Source organism: Montipora capricornis, chromosome 1 (assembly GCF_036669925.1).
Source record: "Montipora capricornis isolate CH-2021 chromosome 1, ASM3666992v2, whole genome shotgun sequence".
Classification (NCBI taxonomy): Eukaryota; Metazoa; Cnidaria; class Anthozoa; order Scleractinia; family Acroporidae; genus Montipora; species Montipora capricornis.
Genome location: NC_090883.1, coordinates 43,882,964 through 43,910,463, shown reverse-complemented (window position 1 = coordinate 43,910,463; position 27,500 = coordinate 43,882,964). Strand labels below are relative to the sequence as shown.

The 27,500-nt window shown below is 41.1% G+C and overlaps 5 protein-coding genes across 9 annotated transcripts in view; 3 read left to right on the top strand and 2 right to left on the bottom strand.

The window, feature by feature from the left end:
* The window catches only part of LOC138045637 (uncharacterized), a 2,763-nt gene extending 129 nt beyond the window's left edge, over positions 1 to 2,634 (top strand). Inside the window, exons 2-3 of the mRNA XM_068892206.1 lie at positions 247 to 346; positions 1,436 to 2,634. Of these exons, the coding sequence (XP_068748307.1) occupies positions 253 to 346; positions 1,436 to 2,415 (1,074 nt within the window). The 5' untranslated portion in view covers positions 247 to 252 and the 3' untranslated portion in view covers positions 2,416 to 2,634. The remainder of the gene's footprint in view (positions 1 to 246; positions 347 to 1,435) is intronic.
* Positions 2,635 to 6,282: 3,648 nt separating this feature from the next.
* Positions 6,283 to 8,331, top strand: LOC138045600 (uncharacterized). Of its 2 annotated transcripts, none has more exons than XM_068892160.1 (3): positions 6,283 to 6,363; positions 6,647 to 6,719; positions 7,646 to 8,331. In XM_068892160.1, the coding sequence occupies exons 2-3, from the start codon at positions 6,656 to 6,658 to the stop codon at positions 8,047 to 8,049; spliced, it is 468 nt and encodes a 155-aa protein (XP_068748261.1). In that variant the 5' UTR covers positions 6,283 to 6,363; positions 6,647 to 6,655; the 3' UTR covers positions 8,050 to 8,331. The 2 variants fall into 2 exon arrangements, with proteins under 2 accessions (XP_068748261.1, XP_068748267.1); XM_068892166.1 differs by having other exon boundaries at positions 6,339 to 6,462.
* A 1,505-nt stretch (positions 8,332 to 9,836) lies between these two features.
* On the top strand, positions 9,837 to 15,285 carry LOC138045644 (uncharacterized). Its single transcript, XM_068892219.1, has 3 exons — positions 9,837 to 9,952; positions 10,447 to 10,548; positions 14,233 to 15,285. Exons 2-3 carry the CDS (start codon positions 10,452 to 10,454, stop codon positions 14,919 to 14,921), a joined length of 786 nt encoding a protein of 261 aa, XP_068748320.1. The 5' UTR covers positions 9,837 to 9,952; positions 10,447 to 10,451; the 3' UTR covers positions 14,922 to 15,285.
* Positions 15,286 to 19,082: 3,797 nt separating this feature from the next.
* LOC138045580 (WAS/WASL-interacting protein family member 3-like) lies at positions 19,083 to 24,438 on the bottom strand. Of its 2 annotated transcripts, none has more exons than XM_068892131.1 (4): positions 23,468 to 24,438; positions 23,015 to 23,106; positions 20,951 to 20,983; positions 19,083 to 20,057 (listed from the first exon to the last, which is right to left on the bottom strand). In XM_068892131.1, exons 2-4 carry the CDS (start codon positions 23,079 to 23,081, stop codon positions 19,447 to 19,449), a joined length of 711 nt encoding a protein of 236 aa, XP_068748232.1. In that variant the 5' UTR covers positions 23,082 to 23,106; positions 23,468 to 24,438; the 3' UTR covers positions 19,083 to 19,446. The 2 variants fall into 2 exon arrangements, with proteins under 2 accessions (XP_068748232.1, XP_068748238.1); XM_068892137.1 differs by lacking the exon at positions 23,468 to 24,438 and adding an exon at positions 23,219 to 23,441.
* Positions 24,439 to 24,582: 144 nt separating this feature from the next.
* LOC138045557 (uncharacterized) overlaps positions 24,583 to 27,500 on the bottom strand; it is a 16,616-nt gene continuing 13,698 nt past the window's right edge. For all 3 annotated transcript variants that reach the window (XM_068892105.1, XM_068892113.1, XM_068892121.1), the window contains exons 7-8: positions 25,764 to 25,923; positions 24,583 to 24,731 (exon numbers count right to left, since the gene is read on the bottom strand). In XM_068892105.1, coding sequence (XP_068748206.1) covers positions 24,701 to 24,731; positions 25,764 to 25,923 — 191 coding nt within the window. In that variant the 3' untranslated portion in view covers positions 24,583 to 24,700. The remainder of the gene's footprint in view (positions 24,732 to 25,763; positions 25,924 to 27,500) is intronic.

The following is a 27,500-nucleotide window of genomic DNA, read 5'->3' as shown; positions in this document are numbered from 1 at the left end:
GTAACCATTTCGCATAACAAAAGAGTAAACGCAAGAAGAATTTTGTCGCTATTTCATAAGGATATTACGGCATAAGGATTAGAAAAGAACACTTTATTGCCTTAGAATACTGGGTCGTTAACGGTTGATAACATTGGTATTCACCTGAGTTTGGTTTATTATTTCTTTTGGACAAATTTAATTGCATTGCCCTTTTGCTTGAATCAAATTCGGAACTTGTTTTAAATTTATTTTTGTCTTTTATAGCTCATCATGGCTCCCAAGGCATTCTTAGTGTGTCTTATAATTTTGGCAATTGCCTTCGTAGAAGCTGGAAAACACCCGAAAGCAACTAAAATAAAGAAAGGTAAGAACAGAGAATTTCAGTGATCAATTGAGTAACGTAAATCAGGAGATAATACACTGCTTGAACCAACAATTGTAAAATCACGTTTGTTGATAGTTATAAGAGCCATTGAGATTTTCCCAAATAAAACGCGAATGACCGTAAGTGTGATTGCATCGTTGTGTACAATGCGATTCTACATTTTTCATTTTATCCCGATAATTTGCCTATATCAATGTTCGGTAAGAAGGGTAATGTATGAACAAATCGCCCTTAGTCTCCGATATTGGTGAATTGGTTGCCATCATATTGTGCCACTGATGTGTATTGCATAAAGACCACGCAACCAAAATGAATTACTGGACCACCTTCAGTCCGTAGAAAAGATCAGCGATAAAAACGACATTGGGGGAAAGATTATATTTCTGTCACTAGAAAATCAACACATTTTTCGGCCACATGTAATCCACCTTTTACCACCTGTTGAATGAGGTAAACAGCTAAAACAATCCTGCAGGATTAGAATTTCTTTAGTCCGATTCTCACTGAATATAAATCGTACTTGTTTGCTTAGAATCAATGAATTCTACCCAGCCTATTGTTTTGACTATTTTTTTTTGTACCGTCATTGTAAATTGCTCTCCTTAGCTGTGATCGCCTTAACAGGCTTCATTGCTCAAAAGTTGATCATGATTTACCTCTCAGTCTGTGTTACATGTTGTAAAGGACTTGCAAGCAAGATCATACTAGACACAAACTCCGGGTTCGAAATCCGGAATTCCGCCTCAACCACTAACTTACCTTATCTTCAAAGATCCCACCACGCTTTGTGTCAGTTGTTCCTTGCAAAAGAACTCTCCGCAGTTCAAAATTTCAAAATATATATACCACCACATATGCTCTTCATGTTTACATCCTCTGCGGGTTTATTACGAACTCACAAAATACCTAGCTCCCATTTGGCAAGATTGATCAATTGGCAAAGCCCTGCCGTGGTTTTAAATCTCGGTCAAACCTTAGCATTTACCCATGCCTTTCGTTACTGCCGACGTAAGGTACCTTAAATGAGTCTAGATACACTGTTTAAAAGGTGATAATTTCTTTTTTTAGTTAAATCAAGCCAAGGATCAAAGAAATGCGCTCCAGCTTGTGCAGTAACGTGCGGACCATCTTGCCCACCACCATGCTGTCCCCCACCACCACCCCCACCGTGCCCACCTCCCTGTCCTCCTCCGTGTCCACCACCCTGCCCACCCCCACCACCGCCATGTCCTCCGCCGTGTCCACCACCCCCTCCCCCATGTCCACCACCTTGTGTAACACACAGCGTGCAACATAGTCATAGCTCTTCCTGGGCACCAGCTCCCCCTCCACCTTGCCCACCTCCTTGCTCTCCACCATCTCCCCCTCAGTCCGTGCAGCACATCCACCATGTAACGCATCACCACGTCATGCCTCCACCACCTCCTCCACCACCCCCACCATGTCCTCCTCCCTGCCACACTGCTAGCGTTGTACACCACGCTACCCACCAATGGGCCCCTGCCCCGCCACCACCCTGCCCACCGCCCTGTTCACCACCTGGTCCACCCCAGAGGATCCACCACGTCCACCAGGTCGTTCACCACGTCGTCCACCCACCACCACCTCCTCCTCCTCCTCCACCATGCCCGCCTCCCTGCCCGCCGCCATGTCCCCCACCTTGCCCACCACCCTGCCCACCACCCTGCCCTCCTCCTCCCCCTCCCCCGTGCCCACCTCCGTGTGCTACCAGCTGTGCTCCTCCCTGCCCAGTTGCCTGCTGCAAAAAGAACAAGGTGACCGTGGAGGACGCCTCCGGAAGCGCTCAGTCAGAGGATGAAAGCAAAGAGGAGGAGAAGGAGATTGAAGCCGTGAAGCAGGAGGATAAGGAGGAAGAGAAGACGGAAGACACAAAAGTCGCAGAGAAGACCGAGGGAAAACTAGAGGACACAAAGGAAGAATCTAAGGAAGAGAAGAGCGAAGACACAAAAGTAATTAAAGAAGAGAAGAAAGAGGAAAAAAAGATAGAATCGAAAGAAGACAAGGACGACAGCGATGATGACGAGTAACGCTTCCAGGCTGTATAGATAGGCTCCATTACAGTGTATGTTACACGATGTCATTAGCGCCCAGAACCACGCGCACGCGGTACGAACGTAGAACGCAAGCTCGTATGACTGTGAATAGATGCATATTCGCCATACTAGTCGGTCGATGTGACGTTATGTTTCGAGAACAGTTGTACATGCCGTTACTGGTATTTAATTAAAGTTGAGATGTTTTAAACTAACAGTTGCAGTTGTTGCTGGCTTTGTGACGAGATCTTTCTACAGAGCGTGAAGACGTTTGAGTATGTCCGACTAAGAATTTGAAAATGATTTGTTTTCCAGAAGTTGCTTCTTGAATTAGGCATTCCAAGAGCTTTACCACAATTTCCAGGAATTGAAAAAATGTTAAACCAAGCTTTACAAAATACAATTTTTTAAAGAGTAGCTTTTAGCCAGAAATTGAATTGGTATTTGGCAGAGGGTAACAAAGTATAGTTTTGGTCAGTTGCAACTAAATTTAGCCAAATGAATGAATATGAACCCATGCAATTATGTCTGGCAGACAAAAAGAATGAAATATTTAAAATCATTTTTCATTCATTTCTAATTAATGGCCATGTGATCATTTTGGTCAAATCTCGCAAATGGAATAATTTGCACGTGGCTTAAACGAACAGATCTGGAAAAATAATGCTCGAAAATTAAAAGTACTTTCAACTCCAAGAAAGAGAAAGAAGTGCGCATGTTTGGTGAAGGGGAACGCTCTTGTTTGCCGAGGACCAAAGCAATTATGCCTACGCGTAGTGAAGATCCGGACAGCATTAATTAAAATTTAAACTTAGCTTGTACGCCCCACACTCTGGGAAGAGAAAAGTAAAGTATACAACACACCACCAAAGAGATACGTCTCGTAATCACCAAATAGTTATTTACGAACGAGATCCTGTACGGTCATCATTCAAGCAAATGCTACGACATCAATATTTTTTCCCCCTTGGACTGCCTGGTCGAAAAGAAGCATTAATAATCCTCGTTTTCAAGGGAAGGCTGTATTAAAAACATAGGGAACATGACAGTTGGATGGCCAACGAACTTGCCTTCTTTGTTATCTCAAAGTTCCGAAATAGCAGTCTTGGTTTCAACTCTATAAAAAATCGGTTTTTGTTCCTACAGTTTTGAGTAATATCCGGCAATGTTTCAAAATTCCGTAGGTAATTCTATTGTTCGATAATTAAAGGTAAAAAAAAAAGACTTTTCATTCTCTAACAAAGACCTTTTGGTGGCCACGTCTGGTTGTTTTGGTGACCACTTCTGCAGTTGTCTGAAAAACTAAAAAAAAAAATCCGTGATGTGCTTATTTATCCTTGTTTTTTTTGAAAAAGTATGGTTATTCAAAGATTATTAATTTATAAGGGCATCAGTTATCGTTACGTCCCAGTTCCCTACCTTTATCGATCAGCTTTGCTTGTCAAATTTTCAAACATTTAAAAAGACGGGCTCCTCGCAACAGACCATCACTACTTTCCTTAAGCATACAGTTGCTTCTCCTTGCTTCTGTCACGTGAAAAAACATTTTCCCAGACATCATAATCGTCGTCATCATCACCACCACCATCATCATCATCATCATCATCGTCGTCGTCGTCATCGTCATCGTCATCGTCGTCGTCATCGTCATCGTCATCGTCATCGTCACCATCACCATCACCATCATCGTCATCGTCATCGTCGTCGTCGTCGTTGTCATCGTCATCGTCATCGTCATCGTCGTCGTCATCGTCATCATCGTCATCGTCATCGTCATCATCATCATCATCACCATCACCACCATCATCGTCATCACCATCATCACCATCACCAACATCATCATCATCATCATTATCGCCCTTTTCACTACGGTTACGAGCCTGCTGCTGATTACCTAACATTAATTTAATTTCCAATTTCAATTTTATTAAATTTTGCCAAATAGCAATAAAATTTACAATTAAAGATTGAAAGTATGATAATATATATGACGAGAAAACCTAACAAAACCAGCCTAAGGGGGCTTATACAGGGTTAGGTTTCCTCCCAAAACAGAAAGAGTTCAGTACCAATATCGAGCAAGATGTTTAGGTGAGACACCAGAGTTGGATCAAAGAGAACTGAAATTTAAAAAAAAACGGAAGAAGCTAATAGTTGTTGATTAAGAAATTAGAGTTGGGTTATTTTTAGTTTCGGAACTAAGGGTATTGAAACATTTAGGGCCTTGAAAGGATATAGAAAACTGCGTTATGTTTGTCCTGCAGAATGGCAGGCCAAAAAGGAAGCGTGCCTTGTGCTATAACTATAACTATAAATATTACTATTAACAGAGAACATGAAAAGAGTCAAATATCGAAGGGACATTACCAGCAGTAAAAGAGTACATAAATTTACCTAGTTGTAATACGTGAAAACCGTACTTTTGTAAATATTGGATCTGTATGAGCATCACGCTAACCGGTCATGCTTATTATCCTTATCGCCCGCTTTTGTAATATTATTATTAACCTTAATTAATTTTTAAAATCTATGATTTCAGATGTCTAGGTTTACTTAGCAATTAGCCTTGTGGTTTTGTTCATGGAACTCCTTGCCACTTCATTAATGTCGTAAAGACGCGCAAGAATGAGTAGACATATTTAAACGTCATCGTCGTAATTCTCATCCTTACAATTTACCCTGAGCCTGAACTACATTATATGTAAAACTACCGACTCGACAAACTCTAAGCCGGGACCACGAAACCGAGGATTACGCCCTAGAATCCTCTCATTTCTTTGAACTACGAGCGAATTCTTTAATATCCACCACTGACAAGGCATGACTGAGAGAATCAGTGAGAGAAGAAAAATACAGAGACCCCATTTCTACGTGATTAACATTTTTGAGGCGTCGAAGAAAAGAGGACACTCTTTACTCGCCTCATGAAGAAACTGAATTTTTATCATAATCTCATTCTGATATCTTTGTCTGTTATCTGTAGTGCTAACCATAAGGCGGAACACACAAAAAAACCAACCCTATTTTGGCCGGTCAGTATAGGCCAGACAGGCTTTCGAACTCTCTACGGGGGCATGATTTGTTTAATGAATGAGAACCATTAGAGCTCGAAAATGATCCACAAACTGGCTTTGTGTTAAGAAAAGCCGCGTTCAGAGTCGATGCTTAAACGGGTCGTTAATTTTCTCTTTGTAGAAACCAGTTACCATTCAATTAACAAACAAACAAACAGACGCGATATCATTTTAAATAGGCTGACAACGGTATTAAAAACACGAAGAAAAAATTCGTTCGCAGTGTAAATGAAGCGACAATAGGTCATAAAGATCTAGGCAAGGACAGCTACACTTGTGGCTATCCTTGCGATATTTGCAAAAATTGGGAAAGATCTTTCATCTGAAATTTACGATGATGTAACGGCTCAATGCACATCACAAACGGGTACCAACTCAGTGTTTGACAAAATTGTCAGGAAAATAACCAGGTGCCAAATGAAAACAATGGTTTTCTCTTCTTAAGCCCCACGAATTCAACAACAAAGAACAATCGATAATGACATTCAGAGAGCTTCGCATTTAGGCAGGGAAAACGAGGAGGGTGAATTGTGCGGATTCTTATGGGGAGCTAACACGCAGGCCCTCTAAAAGAACTGTGCGTGCGCCGCTAAATTTGAAATTGACGCAATGACGTCGATGACTTCATGTTTAAGTCATTGGGACTGGTACGAGCACCCATACATGTGACATGAAATCAACCAAAACTATGAATTACTTATAATCTTTCTTCAAATCCGGTGATCCGTAGTCATCGACAGCCAATCAGAGTCGAGCTCATCGGCTGAGACCAGTTGACGGTCAAACGCCGACATAATTGATAAGATCCGCTATTGGCGCTCATATCTCAGCGCAACGGTGTAGATCGTTTTTAAGCTTGTCCTAAGAGGTAAGTTCAATCGATCATTTCTATTTATAACCACCAAACAAGAAGGATCGTAATTTGAAGCGGAGTATTGCCACTGCTTTTCTCTTTCCAAGCCATCGCGTAAGTTTAATGCCCCTGTGTGAAAGGACAGTCACCTAATGTGCGATGTTCTGAGTTCGGATGTGTACTTCAATTCTGCCCGAGCGAAAACCTTCGCGGTCGTTATCGCTCATAGATTTGTTCTTTAAATTATCATTTGTACCTCTCAACATTATTTCAAAGAAATTTATCCTATTTATTCTAGTCATAGAAAATGGCCCGCTTGGTTGTCCTTCTCTTAGCCGCTGTTGTGTGCGTTAGCGCAAAATCTCTTAAAGGTAAGCTAGTTTTCTTACGTTATCTTATAATTTCTACACGAGTATTTCTTCTCGATTTTACCGTTGCCTTTGATGATGTTCGCAAAGGATTAACACAATCTGGAGCGAAATATCTGCGCAAAATCTTCACTTAAAAATCGTAGCAAGTTAATATTTCATGCTTGTGTAAGTAAAGTCTTACTTTGGAATCTCAAAATTATCCTTCCGAGAAACTTAACACAATAGTAACTCCATGATTTCCCTTTATTAGTTTCACACAGCACTTTACCGTTTCACTTCTATTAAAGCTATTTCAACGGAAGCCGTAAGATAGCTCAAAAATTCATAAACAATATTACAAAACCCGTAGTTTTTGTTGGAGCGCATTTAAACTCTGAGCAATCCAAAATAACGCCGGATCCGTGTTTCGCTGGTTGATTTCGATGGCTATGCAACAGAAAGAAATTTCACGTTTACTGAAAAAAAGTGCGCCTGCTACAGCCTTTTTAAAAATGATTACTTGAGAGAATATTTGACTTGAAGTTGTTAAAGAATTCTCACAACGATTTGTTTCAAAATTTAGTTACTGTTGATTGTTTCCGATAAATTATGGCCACCTAAAAAAAGAGTTGCATTTGTTGCTGCTTTGGTATCTTAAATGCAACGTTTCCTTCTGCTGTTTGCATTGTCATTGAAATGTTAACGGTTGTTCACTAATCTGATACCGTATAGTTAGGAGTAGACTTTCATGAGGTCACAGATTGTCAATACATTCAACTTCTATGGCTATTATTTTGGAGCCTATATCCACGTCGCATTCTCTTGGCCTAAATCTTTTCGCCTTATAGCAAGTCAATAAAGAATTCCACGTGGTGACATACCGTCATCTTCAGGCTAGTGATTCAGTACTACTGTGTTCATTAATAAGTTCTTTTTTGTCCCAACAGAAAAAAGAGGCGCCCTCCCTTGCGGATACAGCTGCACAGCTCCAATGTGTGCTCCAACCTGCCCAAGCTACTGCTGCGCTCCGCCTCCACCACCCCCTCCCCCACCACAACAGATCCACCATACTACCCACATCCATCACCATCACATTCACCACATGTCTCCCCAGGCACCCGCCCCGCCAGCTCCACCCGCGCCAGCTCCTCCACCAGCCACCGTCCAAAGCCAACAGCATGTGTGGGAGTATGTTCCACCTCCACCACCCTGCCCCTGCCCAGTTCCAGCTCCTCCCCCGGTTGTTGTCGCTGCACCTCCCCCACCCCCATGTCCACCACCGTGTATGGTGCCTGCCCCAGTCTGTCCCCCAGCTTGCCCACCAGTGTGCTGCAAGAAGAGATCAGGGTAGACCCTCAGACGTGTACATACCAGAGGACTGTGACAGCGATGAACAAGTTGTTGTATATGGGATTGTTTTGTGGTCTGTCGTTACGATGTTGGCTGTGAACACTGCCACGGAAAAAACAACCGAAGGGAAAATATGAAACCGTTAACTTTGACGTATAAGTAACATCTATGAACGGACATTTTTTTTGTAGAATATTATCGCGTTCTAGTGACACGTTTATGTGTGATAGCTTATTGTTCCCATCGGAAATTAATAAATTCAATAAATGGTTGTCAATGAAAACTCTTTGGAGTGTTCAATGTGTCCATACAAACCTTGCGCGCCATAAATACCCGCATTGCACGGCAGTAGACATAAAAACCCTCTACGTTGTGTCTTTTTAGCAAGACTATTTCCACTTCCGCAATTAAGTTGCTACCGAAATAATAGGCCCAACAAGGCACTGACTGAGCAAACTGATCTGGCAAGCCATTATTTCCAAGTTCTCCTGATAAAAACACCTTTTTAAGTAGTAAGTGACTGAAGGTAACCAACGACCAAACAGACATCCCTCCCTCTTCCCCCTCTGCCCCCCCCCCCCAAAAAAAAACGTAATCGTGGAGCAATTTATTTTGGCTCCTTACAAAAAATCGCTCTTTGGTATAATTGATACACCGTCATCATGCGGCTGTTAAATTCCAAACCTCTCGGGTAACAATCCCAGGAAAGGCAAAACCTTTTCTATTATTCTATTTTAAGAAAGACCCTTCGACATAGCCTGTTCCTGAAATCGATTTACTGAAGGATCAAAGACTAGGAATGGATTCTCGTTGATATGCTTATACACCATGCGCCGTCTTGTCGATCTTGTCGTAAACTTGGAGACAAGGTTCTGCAACCAATAATCCTTTGCATAAGCGTTACATTCCAAAGTAAAAACCAAACTGTCTTATCGAGACTGAGTTTTGGCTAACTGCTTACGAGCAAATCAAGAACTTTGCACTTGGAAGACACGCCTGCCCCTGTAGTTTTAGCCACGAAAAAACTACTTTCGGCTCAAATTTGTTTAAAAACTCAAACTGGGTAACCCGAGCCTCAGATCAGGAGTTGGATTGATTTCCTGTTAAGAGTATAGTTTAGACTTGAAATTCAAATAGTGCTTTAGGTTTGTATCAACTTAAGAATGAAATTTTGTCATACAGATTAGGCTGTCATTTCGCGTTTGTCCTTGCCACCACCGCGTCTCTTGCTGTCTTGTGTGTGCGTGAACGAAAAGTGTGTGTTGCAAGACTGTCAATCATTATTCAATCCACCGAGACCAGGGCAATACGGAGATCGTTACGGGTGAGCAAATTGTAACATCAAAAATCGCGTAGGTAAGAAACGCCCATAAAGAACATAACACCCTCGGTATGGATATGATAACGATTTTTTACAATGGCTTGCACATAACTGCCTAACTAGTATTAAGTGATACACGCAGTTGTTTCATGAATTGATTGTTTGTCTTATCCACGGTCTATGATGGAAAACAAGAGCAGGTTTCACTCTTCTACAGGTTGCTTTCATATTTTTCACGCAAACACCCAGTATGTGACAAAAAACTATTATGAAAGAATTGAATATGGAATAGTTGAGAAACGTCAAATGGTCTGGGGCAGCCCACCGGTAAAGCGTGAAAAATTAATCGCCAGTCGTCCAAACTATCGCCCCGTCTCCAAACACCAAATTCATTGGATTACGTAGTGGCAAGAACCCGTGGTGTAATGCATGACTGCACTAGCGCGAACCAATCATATTCCAGTAGGCCAGCGGGTAGCGAGAACGATTAACGCATCGAAAGGTCTTCCATTTAAAGCAAACTAGCGATTTCTTGATCGTGTTGCCCAAGAATTCAGGGATTTGAGGATTTCCTGAGAGAAAGGTATGACCTCTTTTTTATATACACTTTAATACCATATTGATCATTTAAGTAAGACTCATCTATATAATACGGCTCTTTTTGCCCGTAGGGAAAATGATCTTTTAATTCCTTTCATATTTGATTGGATAAACAAGCCTCTCGAGTTATCGGTCTTTTGCTTGGCCGTCTTTGTTCGTTCATTAAAGTACTATTTGACTTTTGTTGTCAAACGAAGAAATCTCAGAAGGCAATTTCTAGCTTTGAGTGAAGTACGTATATAGCTCAAGACATGATGGACATTACATGAACATCGAAAACGCACTACCATCTCTAGATTTGAGCTTGTGTAATGTGTAAGCTTTTCTTTAGAAAGCTTTGCTTTCACATGTTGTAGTAAGACAAGCTGGTTTTTTTATTTACAAATTACAATGTTTTTACTTCCAGAATTATCATTAGTATTGACGAACGTGTAATTGTGAATTTCGGAAGTTCATGACCTTCTTGTTGTATTTCAGGCAACATGGACAAGCGAATTCTTCTATTTCTAACTGTTCTGGTAGCCATCTCTGTTGAGGCTAAGAAGAAGATATTAAAAAAGAAACTTAACCAGCTTAAAGGTGAGGAAATTCGTTATTAGAAAGTAGAGAATATTGGATCATTTATAATACTGAAATTATTAATAGGCGGAACATGGCTGACGAAGCTTTTGGAGCTTCTCCTTTAGAGCGGACAAACAGGGCGTCCTTAGTTATATAATCTACAATAGATATATAAATTAAATAGAACTGCCTCGAAAGCCACGAAAAATGGACAAAAATAGTTCCAGGTTTTATTAAAGGGACAAAGACCAGTCTCGTGGGATGATTCGTAAAAACTCCATCACATGAAGTAATGTCTTCTCATTCGTTTCACGGTAGATGTGTTGTCTGGCCATAAATTCGCGTTGGATCAACAATACAGACATATTGAAAGTAGAGAAGCACATCAAACCAATAAACTCCGAGGTGAAACGGATAAAAGATCACCGATGTGTCAGATGATCTCGTCCCAATAATGTTAGCAGGTTACGCTGGGGGTACCAGCTTGTGAGTGCAAAAACATAAACGGGTGTTTAAATTCATGGACAGCGACTGAACACTATATTGCCAACGAAACTGTATGTTGCAAAACGGGTTTTCTAAGGTGTATGTTTTGGTATGAACCTCGAAAAGACCGAGCTAACTTTCCTTCACAAGATTTCACGGATACAAAATTGGACTACTTGCCCATGATACCTGCATGTTATATTAAGTTATGTTTGTTGTGTTCATAACATCGTCTTCATTGGAGGTTTACTGAAAGACAAACGGTTACCGCGACACAAACATCTTAATTTATCGTCCGGTTCGGAGCGAAAAGAGGGCCGTTTTGAAGGCTGGAAATTTCCTATTGTAGCTAAGTTTATACCAAAATAATAATAATCGCTCGATGTTCTTTCAGAGAGAAATATCAAATACCAAAATTTGTCTCTAACGTTAGAGGACGAAAAAATGTTGTTGGCAAAAATAATTATTCACGTCACTGCAACCAACTCGCGATCTCCAAGTTTCTTCAGGATTTAAGGACGGTGCCTACTAATTCAAAGGTATTTTTGCGCGGTTTATGAATAAGCGAGAAAAGCAGATCTTAACCGCAAGTGTCATTGAAATCCATTAACCAACAATATTTGCCGTAAAAAGCTTTAAATTACAAAGCAATGTACGGCGTTCTTTTCCAAATTGAAGCTTAATTATCTTTGAAAAATGCATGGTTACCTCCAATTTTCTTTTTGGATACCAAGAGCACTTGCTAAGATCTGCTTTCTCCGCATAGCTTTAAACCGCACAAAAATATCCCTGCATTAGTAAGCACCACCGATAGGAAACCCGAGTAGCTCGAGATGCGCAAAACGTATGCGCAATAACAATAGTAGGCACCGTCCTTAAACAGGATAGTGCAGTAACTAGACAGGAAAAACAACTGTCATAACCAGCGTGAAAGTTCAGACAAAAAATTAAAAAAGCCTATCGTTGGATGTTCACATCCTTCACATCTTCAATTTGGCCGTTTCACGACGTTTTTAGGACGAAAACGGCAAACTGTGTGGAGCTTAGGCACGCAACGTTTTGAGACACGGATGGTAACCGGAAGAGAGCTGTTATCTACTTTTAACTTGTCTTGGCAATATTTATTACTATGCATTGGTTTCCCTAGATCGATTTTGATTGGCAATATTAAAGTACGCAGCTAATTCTTGCCCTGTTTCTCTTACGTCATACCTACAGACAATAGATTTTATATATGTAGAATTGACGTCATACCTACAGACAATAGCTTTATGCATGCAGAAGTGACGTCACCTAATACACTAACCAGCAGTTTGATCAGTTTTGTCATGGTGGAGCTCAGCTCAGGAATATGCATAATAAAACAATTATTGGTTACGTTTTTCACATGATAGCGATAATTATCAAGGCCTCGATCAGTTTGTAATCCGCCTCAGCCTTCGGCTTCCGCAGATAACACAAACTTTGGCCTTGATAATTATCGCTATCATACTCAACGTCAACCAATAATTGTTAATTGCTACGCATCACTTCACTGTACATGAGTACTGTACAGTTTGATGGCAATATGTCTTCCGAGTTCGGAGTCAAGAGCGGTGTCAAGCAGGGCTGTGTTCTTGCCTTCTTCGCCTTGCTCTTAAAACACGCCTTTAAGTTGACAAGAGATGGTGTGTATCTCCACTCCAGATCCGATGTCCGCCTCTTCAACATCTCAAGGCTCCGTACCAAGACCAAGTCCAGGAAAGTCACAATTAGAGACCTGTTGTTTGCAGATGATGCAGTCTTGGTATCTCAAACAGCAAGACGGGCTCCAGAGACTAATGGACAGGTTCTCAGACCCTTGCGACCTTTTTCGGTCTCACAATCAGCCGAAAGAAGACCAAGGTCATGGGACAAGGATCATCATCTCCGCCTTAAACAACAGTCAACGGTGAAGAACTGGAAGTTGTCCACCAGTTTCAGTACCTGGGCTCCACTACCACCGACATCCTATCTCTGGATGTGGAGGTCAGCAAGCGCATCGGCGAGGCATCAACAACACTCTCCAAACTGACAAAGAGAGTATGGGTAAATAAACACCTCAAAATTCCCACCAAAATCACTGTGTGCAAAGGATCAGTACTCTACTATATGGTAGCAAATCTTGGACTGCATACTCCACACAAGAACGGGAACTCCAGGTGTTCCATCTGAGGTGCCTTCGTTGGATCCTTGGAATTACATGGCAGGATAAGGTGCGTAACAACGTTGTCCTCTCAAAAGCAGGCATCCTGTCCATGTTCACACTTCTACGTAAGCGTCGTCTACGCTGGCTGCGCCATGTTCGCAGGATGGAAGATGGACGCGTCCCTAAGGATCTTCTATACGGGGAACTTACCAACGGGGCAAGGCGCATTGACCGCTCCCAGCTACGCTTTAAGGACGTATGCATGCGTGACATGAAAGTACGCAACATTGACACCACGTCATGGGAAGCCCTTGCAGACGACAGAAATCTGTGTGGAAGAAGCGAGTATCACAAGGACTGAAAAGTGGAGAGGCTGTCATCCGTGACAAAAACGACGAAAGATGGGCCAGAAAAATAGCCTGTCAACAGCAGGACCATCCAGTTGCACGGCCTGTATCTGTTTTTATATGCCAGGGCTGCAGCAGAGACTGCAAATCTAGGATTGGCCTCTAAAACCATTTAAGACGATGCCTCTCAGCAAACTCTCACGGCGCTATTTCATAGTCGAAATCAACTGATGAATGCCAACAACTTCACTGTTGAAGACGATTAGTTTAAAAATCTGGGAGAGACTATAATCCTGGCACGCAGAATGTTTACTTCCGGTTTCCGTCCGTGGTTCAAAAACGTTCCGTGCTTAAGCTCCCTATTGTATTTTGTTTAGTACTCCCATTGTCCTCTGTATTTCTTGCATTCATCGACGTCGTCGTTGCTTAAGCCCCAAGTCACCAATCCATTAGCGTCTGCTGGATGTCATAAAACCATAATCCTTTCATTTGAACTTATTTCACTCTTTTTAGACCTTCAGTCAATAGCATGGACTTCTTACTAACAGTACATTTTTCAGCGTGACTTTCGGCATAAACGTGAATTCAGAATTTTCTTTTATTCCTCAAGAATTCACACTCAAATTCCAAAAAGCTTTTAGAAATATCTCATCGGTGGAACGTTTAATGAAAGATAACAAACCGTTTTTTGATGTCTTTCAGGAGCCAAGAAGTGTGCCTATGGGTGCCCAGCTGCTTGCCCTTGCCAACCAACCTGCTGTCCACCGCCACCTCCCCCACCACCTCCCCCTCCTCCTCCATGCTGTCCTCCTCCCCCACCTCCTCCTCCCCCTCCCATAGCAACAAGTAGCCAAGCAAACCTGATCCATCATCACTTCCATCCGGCTCCTCCTCCCCCTCCACCTCCACCACCAGCTCCTTGCCCACCACCATGCCACTTTGGTCACACCGTGCACCATCACGTATATCACGCTAGCCCACCAGGTCCTCCCCCTGCCCCTATGCCCTCTCCTCCTCCAATCTCTACTGAATCTCATCAACATGTCTTCATCCATCACACTCATCCAGCTCCTCCACCACCACCTCCCCCACCACCAGCACCATGCCCACCACCTTGCCACACTGTCCAGACAGTGCACGTACAACAACACCACTTCCCACCGCCACCCTGTCCACCACCTTGTCCACCACCCTGTCCACCCCCTTGCCCACCACCCTGTCCACCCCCATGTCCACCACCATGCCCCCCGCCCTGCCCCCCTCCACCACCGCCTCCCTGCCCTCCTCCATGCCCCCCAACTTGCACTCCACCATGTAGTGCTTGCTGCAAGAAAGCCCAACTAGAAAACAAGAAGGCCGGAAAGAAACAAGATAAGGCAAAGAAAGAGTAAATCTAACCTGAACAAGGACAATTGCATCATGGCCGGATGATGCTTCAAGCCACGTTTCAGCTAAAGGTTATTGATTTCACGTTTCTAAAAGTTAGGAGGCGTGGATTGACTAGACTGAAACATGTTTTTAAAACTTAGAACACTCACTGATATCAGTTGCTGACGAGTTCGAATTCAGAGAAAAATTCTTTGTAAATAAGGATTGCTAAGCAGTGTGATGAGAAGAATCTTCGCTACAAGAAGTATAAGAATTCGAACTCTGGCGATCATTTAGTTTTCAAAGCTGTGAAACTTACCGTATTAGTTGTAATACTTACAGCTTAAAATAAACCTACGTGTCAATTAAACTGTGTAGAAAATGGGACTTGGATTCAATCTTTTTATTTATAATAGTCTCTTGAAAAACTTCAGTTTGAAAATCTGTCAAAGAAATGGTTGGTTTCAAACAGTAGCCGAAAGTCGAAAGGAAAGTTCTAATCCTTCCTTGAAAATGCTCCAGAAAGATGAACCTACACTAGGAATTCTTCAAATCTATAGTACATTTTTGATATATGAACTTGCAGCAACACCCTAGGCTTTCGAATAAACATACCAAAAATGACATCAAAGTTTATAAACTGGCTTCATTAACATAATTCCACAATTTACAATAATTTACAATTATTTACTACAGCGAGAACAATTCAGAATAATTTAGAACTGCGTTGCTGGCAAGTACTTCAACTACTGCTTTACACAAACTTTATTAACTTTTTTATCTGGGACCTCTCTTTAGGCAATAGTTTTTAAGCTTAAGCTGAAGTCAAAGGCAAGCTCTCGAAGGAAAATCGAGTCTGTACTGCAAGGTGTTACGAAAACTACAAATGTAAGACCCTCGAAAACAAAGACCTAAGACTCCTGGATCTTAGTTTTCGTACTACGAAAGCTAAGACCCCTTGTAAACAGTGGAAATTACGGGAAAGAAACCCGCGAAAACTTACCGCTAGTCAGAGATTTGAACGCTGGATGTTGCTGGCATTTTAAGACACAATACCATGACACGCTTGAATGCTGTCTGACAGAAACAAAAACAGTAATCAATGCTGCAATTTTGGATATAGCAAAATGGTATTATAGTCAGACAGACCAAAGGGTGGATAGATATCAACAAACTGTTTATCATAAGCCTGAGACATGTTTGCGATGATAAGATTGAGTATTTGACTGCCTCTTGTAGGTTTCTGGACTAACTGTTTTAATCTAAACTGGTTTAGCAAACGATTGACTTTAAGAGTAAGTAGAATTAAGAGTAAGTAAGTAGAATATCTAGTGTGTACTGACAAAATCATACCGTTAGTGGTTAGAACCAAAGGGTTAACAGACTGGGTTTCTCTTCATTCAAAAGACCCTATCCTTAGTTTCCATGCCAATAAGTAGGCATCGACACGACATTTAAAAGACATTCAAGTGTGTCATGGCGTTGTGTCTGTTTAAAATTATACCATGTATGGAAACAACAACCAGCGCCCAAATCTCTGACTAGCGGTAAGTTTTCCTAGGTTTCTTTCCTATAATTTCCACTGTTTACAAGGGGTCTTAATTCTTGCAGTACGAAAACTGAGACCCTAGTCTTAGTTTTCGACCTATGAAAGCTGACACCAAACTGATGAGGGGTGTTATTAAAGACCCTTGAAAACTAAGGCCTAAGAAGTAAGACTAGGCTCTTAGTTTTCATAGTACAAAAAAATACGACCCCTAGTAGACAGAAGAATTTGCAGGAAAGGAACCCGGGAAAACTTAACGCCAGTCAGGGATTTGGGCGCTAGATTTTGTCTACACGGTTTAATTTAAACAGACTCAATGCCATGACACACTTGCATGTTGTGTGACAGAAAATCGTCTATGATTACTTATTGGCTTCGAAACTAAAGATAGGGTCTAACGAATAACGAGAAACTCAGTCTGTTAAGTTAACCCTTTGATTGTAACCATTAAAAATGAGATGCACGAATTGATATTCTGTCAGTACACATTTGTTATTCTACGTCCACTGCAAACAAGTCCACCATTTAGCCGTACGTCACGCAAACAATATACGGATGCTCTAGATGGTCAATCTTATTATTATGTCTGATTAGGGGACAAGTCTTAGTTTTCGTACTACGAATGCTAAGACCCGGTCTTAGTTTTCGTAGTCTTAGATCTTATGTCTTAGTCTTCAATAGTTTTCGTAACACGCAAGTGACGAGGAGTTGTTTGCGAACTCGAACACACAAATAATACACCACTGACCTTTTCCTCCCGTCGTTGCCTTCTTCAAATTCTAGACATCAGGATTTCTTCCTTTGTGGTTCAAAATTACGTTATCCTTCACTGAGCTTTGAAACGCCGAGATTCGAACAGAGTCTGCCACCATCTTGAAAGTTAAAGTCGTGGTCTAACTATGTCATGTAAGCCTCACTTAAGCGTCCTTTTTAGGGAATGGCGTCGATTTTACGCTACTGCGCATCCCTACAGTGCACGCATATTCACATGCCACGTCATGTATCGAGCGCGCGCGCTAAGTACTAAAATGAACAATGATATGGCAGATGGCCATTGCTATAGCTTTGCTTGGATTTAACGATCTTCGATGTTCGGTGACCCCTACTTTTCTTTTCAGAAACAGATTTTATTTACAATTAACTCCACGTTGTCCAAAAATGAACAAAAAATCAATGTGCATCCTTACTGAGCACGCAAATGCACACGCCACGTCATACACGAGCGCGCGCGCTAAGTAATAAAATGAGAACTGATAGGGCAAAAGGCCATTGCTATAGCTTTGCCTGTATTTAACGGTCTTGGACGTTCGGTGACCCCTATTTTTCTTTCCAGAAACGGATTTTATTTACAATTATCTCCACGTTGTCCAAAAATGAACAAAAAATCAATGTGGGAAGCTCAAAAAATTTCAAGATTTCTGCTCACGGGACATCAAATCCTGCCATCTTGCGGCTGCAAGGCGCGTGAAACTGTGGTCGCTAAATGCCAACTTGATCTTTAAGGGAACCTCACCAGTTGACTAAATTCACTTAATTAGTCCACTTAAACAATATTTGGCAGAGAAGATTTCACTTCAAAGATTTAATTGCAATATATTTGGGTTTACAGACACTGGCCTTATGGATAACGAAGCCCGATTTTGTCACATTTTGGGTCTTTTTCCGGACATGTTCTCTCCAAAACGAAGTCGGTGACCTCCCATTTTTTTTTACATTTCTGACATAACTAACTCATTATCTTACAGTGGTAAAAGTTTCAGAAGAAAATCAATGTTGAAAAAATTTCGCGCGAACGCCCTTAAATAACTGAGGAGAAAGTGCTGCCTTTGTAATTACATCTGCAAATGGTTAGACTCTCTGGTCTTCTCGGATAAGGACGATAAGCCGGAGGTCCCGTCTCACAACCCTTGTTCATTAACTCTGTGGGACGTTAAAGATCCCACACACTATTCGAAAAGAGTAGGGGACAGTGTTCCCGGTGTTGTGGTCTGACCTTTCCAGCATGTGGTCGGCTTGGCCGGATTAGCTGGAAGGGCTTCTGTGTGAATGAGACCACAATTGTGTATAACAGCATGAAGTCAGGCTACTTAGCCAAGTGCTGGAACCTCACTCAAGCTCAAGCAAGCAAGCTCTTTCTATTGTTTTAGCTATTGTTCGGGGTCAGGGTTGCGAACCCATGGCGAGTAATCTTTGGGTCAGCTGCCTTATCACAAAAATTTCTAGGGGCTAGAAGTCGTGCGATGTTCTCATTAGTATGCATTGAATCTACAATGACTGTTCAACAGGCCCACCCAGACTAGCTCTAGCTACTTGCTGGCCCGTGCATTAACTTGTATAAATAGATTAAGATGGTTGTTGTTGTTGTTGTAGAATTTTTCTAAGCAAAGAAACCGCTTTGAAAACGGCCTAGAATCAAAATGTAGAATTCGTAAGTTTTGAAAAGCGTTTACAATGAGGTTTTATGGAAATTCTGCATTAAGAGACCGTTGGGCAATTTCCGGAAATGCTTAAGAATGTTTGTGTAAAAAAAGAACGCGCTTGGGAAAACAGCCGAGAATTTTAAATTTGGCCAGTTTTTCTTCTTCAAATGTAGATCCATATCTTGCCTGAGCAATGTCTTTTTATTATTTTCAGAATGAGCCAAGGAATAATTTTATTAAGACACTCTAAAATAATACAGCAAACGTGTGTAAACAAACACTGTGGTACATGATCATGATGGAAGTTCATGTGTGTCACATAGCAACGGCTGTCCGTCATATTTACAATATCCGGAATCCAAGACTCCATGTTGTATTTTCTCCTTAGATGTTCATCTGTGGCGGTTATGCCCTAGGTAAAACTAGGTATGCCTTTGAGCCCCTTTTTGCGTATAACGTGTACTACCTCTGATGAACTTGTTTTTGAACCCGCTCAAACCAGTTTTACCATATGTAAAAGCAGCCTTTACACTTGTAATCTTCAAGTGTGAGACAGTTTTATTTATTCTCCAGGCTTGACACTCAATGTTCAGCGTCACGCTTTTTCCTGTCACAGCATTCGGGTCTGCAAGAAGGTAAGCACGATCTAGCACATGGCGGTGGGCACATTGGGGGCTGGGGCGGCATCATCATTGGGGCTGGTGGAGGCATGTACATGGGTGGAGTCTGTGGCATCATCATTGGGGGAGGTGGGAGTCCCGGGCAACAAGTAGGAGCACATGACGGCTGGCACGGAGGTGGCATTGGAGGCTGCGGTGGAGGAAGTGGTGGTAGAGGTTGGGGATTACAGCACTTCTGAGAGCACGCCGGATAACAAGCCGTGGGGCAGCCAGGTGGGCAAGGCGGCGGCGGTTGAACCGGAAGGGGAGCAGGTGGTACAACAGGTGGAGCAGGTGGTGGCATAACTGGAGGGGGCGGAGGTGGGGCACAACAACCAGCCTGTTGACATTGACCAGGGCATGGTGCTGGAGAAAAGCTTATTGTCCAGGGTAGACAGACAGGAGGGCAGGATGGGGGAGGTGGAGGGGGCGGCGGTGGAGGAGGAGGAGGAGGAGGAGGCGGAGACGGAGCGCAGCATGTTGGTTGACAAAGAGGTGCACAGGAAGGAGCACAAGTTGGTCCACATGGAATTCCTTTGAAAGAAAGCAAAACGAAATTTTCAAGTAAACATTTTAAAGTAGAAAATATCCTGCAAAGGTTGGTCAAGACAACGTGAACATAGGCGTTGTTGCTTGCAATATTTCGGCTGGCCAACACCAGCCTTCTTCAGGTTTATTGAATGGATAAATGCTAGTAACAAGATCTTTATATTTACCGGAAATGACATAAAAATGCTACGTGATGTGTTATAAAAACGGAAATGCATTAATTTTAAGTCCTTACCGGCATCTGTATGTACCTCAATGCAGTTTGCGCCGTTTATTACAGAGCGGGTTTCGTGCAATAAAGTTTTCAGGCAAACCATTTCAGTGCCTTTTTTAGCTGTCGTCTCTTCAGAAAAGTCGACAACAAGCTCTTTTTTCAAAGATATTTTTTAAGAGAGGACTTTTAAAAGTTGATGAGTCATTCAAAGAATGGTTAAGGACAACCTCCAGAAAAATTTCAATGAAGAGTAGACTTAATAGTTTTCTATTTTATTTGACGAAGAAAGAGACGGAATCGAGGCATTCAGTTAGAGCAGTTTTCAATTGAGTGTCGAAAGTAATGAGTGAATTATTTTGGTTTGCATTTCTTCACTCACTGATTGGTTCAAAGTTCTCGCGCCACTTTTTCAACCAATCACAAGTGAAACTAAAACCAATCGTGGCTCGCGCGTGCACATTTTCCCGCGCTTTGTGTCGGCTACCTGCAATTACTTCGAGTTTTGATTGGTTTACTGGATTGTCTCCGTCCTTTTTGATTGGCCAAAGTAATTACCTTGGTTTTAGTTTTACGGCACTCGATTGAAACTCGCTCTAGAAGGGCTGGATTAAATAAAAGCCATCGAAGATGGTAAAACACCTCATGCGCTACAAGAGGAACTTACTCTTTGCTCTCAGTTCCATGAGCTTCATCGGAACTAAAAATTTACGAAAAGACAATTAAAAAATACGCAGGTAATAGCTTCAAGTTCAATGAAATACTATCACTGCCTTGAAATTTGAACCAACATTTAAGAGTCTATGACGTACAAAAAAACCCTTTCTGATCAACTATGCTCTGCATTTGTCGAACACAAATTCTTTGGTTCGCTAAACTCTCCTTCAAAATCACTCAGTTTAAAAGACTTCTAAAAAGTGGAAAAACCGTTTGTAATTTGATCTACGGCCAAGGAAGGGGATGGATTCAATACCTTTTTGGCGTTACAGACTGCTTTGCATACTGATAGTTCTTTAATAGACATTATTCACGATAGCCGCCATGTTGAGTTTTCCTTTATTATTCAACTTAGCTACATACTTCTGAGGGCGCAAACAACACAAGTTCGAGAGGTTATAACGAACATCTTAGCCACACAGATGATTTGTTCCATGTTCATTGAATGTTGATCATCTAAGTAGTAAAATAGAATGCTTACACAAGTTACTTCGATGTTTTTTTTTAGTGAAAAATGAGCAGATAACGAAGTAGAAAGTCAAAATGTCGGAGGCAATCAAAAGATATAAAATTATTATAAAAGGTACTTAATTCTAAATTCTAAAATGTACTTTTAGCAATGTTAATTCAATATTTCAACGAGACGATTTTCCGCAATTTGCCTTTATTCCATTGTTTGCCCCCCAGCATAACACATGGCTAATTTGCATGACAATTTGAAAACCAACATGGCGGCTATCGTGAATAAGGGCTATTGAAAACAGCGATGCAAAGTAATATGTGACGTCAACCCAGTATGGACCCCATTCCCCTTCATTTCTCAGTCATGGATAAAACCATGACCCCTTTTCCCCTCCTTTAAAGCCGGTAAAAAAGTTTCTAAAAGCAACGTAATATATTTGGGGCGATATCGGAGGATACATAAAGTTGAAAAGTTTGTTGAGGTAGTATGCACGTGAATGACCAGTTCCCACGAGTCCGCTATAGCTCAGTGGTACAGCGTGCGAATTAGTAATCGGATAGGACGACTTTCATGTAACTTTGAAAACAAACGTAAAAGCAGAACGTAAACAAAAATGCAAAACATTTCATTGGCTTATCGAACAAAAACAAACAAGTGCGAATTTTCATTGGCTTATCGAACGTGGATGCAAACGACGTCATCTCCCCAAGGAACTTTCTGGAAGGTTTCGCTTTGACGTCATTTGAAATGCGGTAATGTGATTGGGCAATCGAACTGTTCACTGCCCATATTAGGAGTTTCCTTGGCTGGAATAAGGAGAAACTTTGTTTTAATCTTGCCAAACATTGGTCCGTGATGAAAAGCAAATTGCGAACAATTTTTCAAGGTCATACGAAAGTCGCTCTATTAAGTTCGTATCGCTAAGTCCTCAATCATGTTAAATCTCATCTCTTCACCTATGACATAGCATCAATTTCATATGAGCCAGTTGTTAAGGATAAACTAACAACCACCTTTTCTTCGTGCGGGAGCGTTAAACCAATGACCAAAATGGCGAAAAGTCTAGTTTCCCGATTTGTCTACTTTATCGTCTAGTGTTATTTTTTCTCTCCATGTGTCAGGTGGTTATTTTGACCGGTGGCTAACAGATTTGTCAACCGAAAAATTAGCCCATGCTTCTTGAAATAGCTTTTGTTATAATAGTTTGAAAAACCATAGTACGTAGATTCGATTACTTCAGGAATATTGGATTGAACTTAAAAATTGCTTGTTAGGGAAATAAAGGCCATCGATTATTCAGTGGACAAAAACGCTCAAGCTATGGCAACGACGAATAGTTTTTTCTTGGACTAGAAGACGTTTGAAGCTAAGTTGTATGGAAAGAGTAGCATTTACAAATAATAAGGGTATATGCAATAAATGCCAGCTATTTTTAATGTTTGTTTGGTCTGTCTGAGTTATTGAAATGAAAAGCGGCTTTGTTGTTACACTTGATTAGGGGAGTTTATAAATACTCGTATGTTGTCTTAGCATCCCAAACTCAGTACTTACCGTAAGAACTTTCTACTTGAAGAGCTACGGCTAAGACAACCGCAAGAATTATTCGCGCCGGTTCCATTGCGGACGAATGTCCCGTGCGATACCTGTCAGAACAGGCCAGAGTAAGTTGCAATTTTTAACTGGCAAAGGGTTTAACGATCAAACAACGATCTAAAGTGATTATTGGTCTGAATCAGAAGTTAATCGGTGACGTACGTGCAAGTCAAAGTTGTAAGAACGTGTTGAAAACCTTTCCCAAGGGAATTGACTTCTGATTTAACGAAATGTTATCCACACTCATTCTCTCTGGGAAGAATGATATAACTCAACTGAATAAAGCGATAATAAAGGTAGACAGTGATTCGTATCTTACAAATCGCATTTAGGCTAAGAACTTAGATATAATGGAATAAGCCAATGGAAAAGATAAGGTCTTTGCAAAGTATCAGAAAACAATAAACTCACCTCAAATTTCTTTCGATTCTGCTACAGAAATTATATTAGCTCTTATTTGCTTGACAAGAAAATCACCAGTAAGACCTATTTATTTATTAAACAATACCTCAGATTCTAATGTCATGAAATTCCATTTTTCTCGCATAATCGCGACAAGGCGTGAAAATCGAATGAAGGATTCGAAGAGAGAATTCGTAATCTAGGGCTAAAATCTCTCTGGCCGATTTTCCTGAATAATACACTCCTTAATTTGGTGAAAACATAAATTTTAATCACTCCTTTTGTTCGTTCCAGTTGTTAGTCAAGTTTAAGGTTCGATGAATTTTTAAGATGTTGTTATTAAATCAAGGAAGGTAATTTTAGTGTTGCCTGCAGAGTTTTGGGGGAGGAACCACAAGCACTATGATCAATAAACCGTGCAGGTAATTACGGGGTCTTGATCACTGATTGGTCGAAAATATTGTCCTCTAAAGAAAGAGCGGGCATAAGTTTGGCTAGGTATGGTGGACGTTCGAGGATTCAGCCGAAGCTCTTCAAGGGTATTTGAATAACTAACAACTTCTGGCTTGCAAATGGGTACCGCCTGTAATTCGCTCTGACGAAGCCAGCTAACGCTCGAATCGACAACTTCCAAATTTTTATATATAACGGTGATCAATTTACCATAACAACCCAGTTGATAAAGCCATTTCTTTGTTTCAATTCCCCGACAACGTAGCACCACAGTATTTTTAGAATTTAAACCCCTTTATCCATTTTGGGTACACATGTTTGCCTTTTTTGTCTAGACTATAAGTACTGACTGTCAACAAGAACAATTTAATGGTTGGATCATCGCAAATGCTTCAGCAGACTAGCTTTATTTCTGTGAAATGCGGTTTTTTGTTTTTTTTTTTTTGCTGTAAATCGATACAGAGCAGAAGGGTTTATTGTTAGCTGTTACAAATAATTACTTAGACCTAACTGTCTTGACAATTTCCTTTTGATTTCATGTTAAATGCTGCAGATAGGGGAATTAAGATAAAGGTTAAATGGAACCGTTCGTTTTATCTCTTATGCCAACAAATATATTGTTTGCCTTAATTCGCTCGTCATCTCAACCAAGAGAATACGAGTGCGTTCAGTAGTATTACATGTGCCTTTATTTATCTCCTGCTGCTAGCCAAACCTTTCATTTACAAACGAATCTCGTAAAGGTGAATGAAACAGAGACTGATGGCTTAGTCACACGGAGATGTAGGTTTAACTCAGAGTCCCGGCTCTGGATGACTTCCTGCAGAAAAGAAATCGATAACAAATATCTTAAGCAATTAGATATAGAAATAACGACAACATTTCTGGATGAGGGCGATTTGCCATGAAAATTTTGAATAATCTCCCAATATGACTGCGCCGTGAATGAGATATGGAAACTTTCTGCCGACCGAGTATCAGCATCAAAGTTAAGGTGAGTGGTTTTCAATCATCGTTCAAGGTATTAGATATTTTAGAGTTCCTCCATCAGCTCAGTGTAAACGGACGCAACAATGAGACTCACAATGCTACTTACATCCGATGGAAGAAACGGTCTCTTAAAATCAGCAATGTTACCATATACTGGTTTAAAACTCTCTTTACAATCAGCCGTTTGGTGTTCTAAAAAGTGCAGGACGAGTAAATTAAAAACATCGATTTCTGGTGACTGCTGTAATTTCTTCAGCGATTGGATTAGAAATCGGGCTCATTCGTCGCCTGCAACGCGATTCTAACACACATGCCAAGGTGTGAGTTCCTTCAGCTCAATTTGAACTCTAGTGTGTTAGTAATGTCTACTCTAAAAAGCATCCTTTTGTTACTAGATTGGTTTGATTCTTCCTTTTTTATGCTAACTGAAGACAAGTAAGCCCCTTTTTGAAGAGATCCTGCCTAGACATTGAACTGTATAGGTGGACTAAAACGCCGGTCGATGTTGGTGTCGGCCATCCCGGCAAGCTTTAGCTACTTGAGTGCCATGCCAAGTGAATTGAATGATGACGGTGCTTTGGTGCTGTGCGATGACACACATTGTATTTTAAATGGGAGACAAAAAGCAGCTTAGCCCGGGAAGACCAATCATGATGATGTTGATGATGATGATGATGATGATGATGATGATGATGATGACGACAAAAACTATGATGATCCTCCTATTTTCTTTTACGTTTTCCGGAGCATTGGAAGGTGAAAATTGTAACTTAAAAATAGTCCTGGTCCGATGGTTGGTCCTATTGCTGTGCCTTTCAATGAGTAAAACAAATAATCAATCAATAAATAAATGGTCACAAACCCCTTCCACATTCTTGAGCGGTAGTTTCTTTTCGTTTTCTCTTTGGCGCTTTGCCATGGTTTAAAGTTGCCTAGAAAATCGGGAAACGTTGGAGGTGGCCTGGTAGTTGTTGTCGGGATGGTAAAGAATGGTGCCTCGGTGATTTCCGGAGCTCCTCCATCTGTTTTAGTTTGATTAAAATAAAATAAAAAATAAGAAAGAGAAAAAATTCTACCGAGATGAGTGATCCGAGTGCATATTAATTAATGTTACTGTGTTTATAATCACGGTTATGTAACACGCGACCAGTACTTTTTTAAAAATTTGAATGATTTTATTAGTTTTCCATTAAAATGGGTTTTAAAAACTAATTACAATCAATACATTAAAAAATTAAAAATTAAGGATCTAAAGTTCTAAAATATACTATAATGCTAATTAAAAACTAGTGAGAAATTCCTTTAAAAGTCTTTTGAAGATTGGCAAGTTGTTACATTCTCTTATTTCACATGGAAGAGAATTCCAGAAACTCGTTGCACGATATAAAAATGTGCGTTGCCCAGAAGCTGACTTATAAGCTGGGATATTCAAGGTATTCTTATATCTAGTGTTACGATTATGAACGGAAGCACGTGTATAAATCTACGACAAAGGTAGCTAGGGAACCCCTTAACACATTTAACATTTAACATTTAATTGCTGTTTTTTTTTTTACCGTGTCCTTTATCTGAGCCATAACGCTCTGAAATTTCGTCTTGTGCAAACATACATGCAGTTTGTAGACGAAAAGACAAAAGAGCAGCGGCAGAAGAAAGGGCAAGCACGAACACGAGAAAACAGGCTAAATAATGGTGACGAAAAAGGGAAAAAAGGGCAAGAAAGAGCACTGGAAAATTATTGTAATGATACAGGTAGGACTAGTCGTATGGCAAGAAAACTAATTATAAACAAGAGAGGAAATTCGATGACGTAAGAGAATGGATCTCTAGTACATGGGTCTCTTCCAATTATAGTTTTTTTTTTTTAAATCTTATTTTAGCTACGCAGCTATTTTTAGAGGGGCACCTCTTGTGGGAGGCGCGGTTAGTGCGCTCGATTCCGGATCGAGTGGTCCGGGTTCGGGTCCTGGCGGGGACATTGTGTTGTGTTCTTGGGTAAGACACTTTACTCTCACGGTGCCTCTCTTCACCCAGGAGTATAAATGGGTACCGGCGAATCTAATGCAGGGGGTAACCCTGCGATGGACTGGCATCCCATCCATGGGGGAGTAGAAATACTCCCAGTCGCTTCATGCTACAGAAACCGGAGATAAGCGCTGGCCTGATGGGCCTTCTAGGCTCGTAGCAGACTTTACCTTACCTGATTGGCCAGTTGTAATGATGTAATGAAATTTTAAATATGCGTGCGCGGCATTGGGAACGAGAACTTAAAATAGCTTTTGCGAAACTAAAAATAGACTGGATTTATAATAAAAAACTGTGATTGCGCATGGGAATCTGCTCTCTTACTTCATCCTATCATGCTATAAAAATATCTGAAAACAACATAGAACGAGTTTGAATCGAGTGTCGTAAAACCAAGCCAATCAAAAAAGACGGAGACAACCCAGTAAACCAATCAAAACTCGAAGTAATTACACGCAGCCGACACAAAGCACGGGGAAAATGTACAAGCGCGAACCACGATTGGTTTTGGTTTCACTTTTGATTGGTTGAAAAAGTAGCGCGAGAACTTTGAACGAATCACTGAGTGAAGTAA

Coding starts and splice junctions, on each gene's coding strand:
- LOC138045600 (XM_068892160.1), top strand. CDS start 6,656: ATGGCCCGCTTGGTTGTCCTTCTCTTAGCCGCTGTTGTGTGCGTTAGC. Junction 6,720..7,645: donor TAGCGCAAAATCTCTTAAAG/GTAAGCTAGTTT, acceptor TTGTCCCAACAG/AAAAAAGAGGCGCCCTCCCT.
- LOC138045644 (XM_068892219.1), top strand. CDS start 10,452: ATGGACAAGCGAATTCTTCTATTTCTAACTGTTCTGGTAGCCATCTCT. Junction 10,549..14,232: donor GAAACTTAACCAGCTTAAAG/GTGAGGAAATTC, acceptor GATGTCTTTCAG/GAGCCAAGAAGTGTGCCTAT.
- LOC138045580 (XM_068892131.1), bottom strand. CDS start 23,081: ATGGAACCGGCGCGAATAATTCTTGCGGTTGTCTTAGCCGTAGCTCTT. Junction 20,984..23,014: donor TCAAGTAGAAAGTTCTTACG/GTAAGTACTGAG, acceptor GTAAATTTTTAG/TTCCGATGAAGCTCATGGAA. Junction 20,058..20,950: donor CATGGAACTGAGAGCAAAGA/GTAAGTTCCTCT, acceptor TTTCTTTCAAAG/GAATTCCATGTGGACCAACT.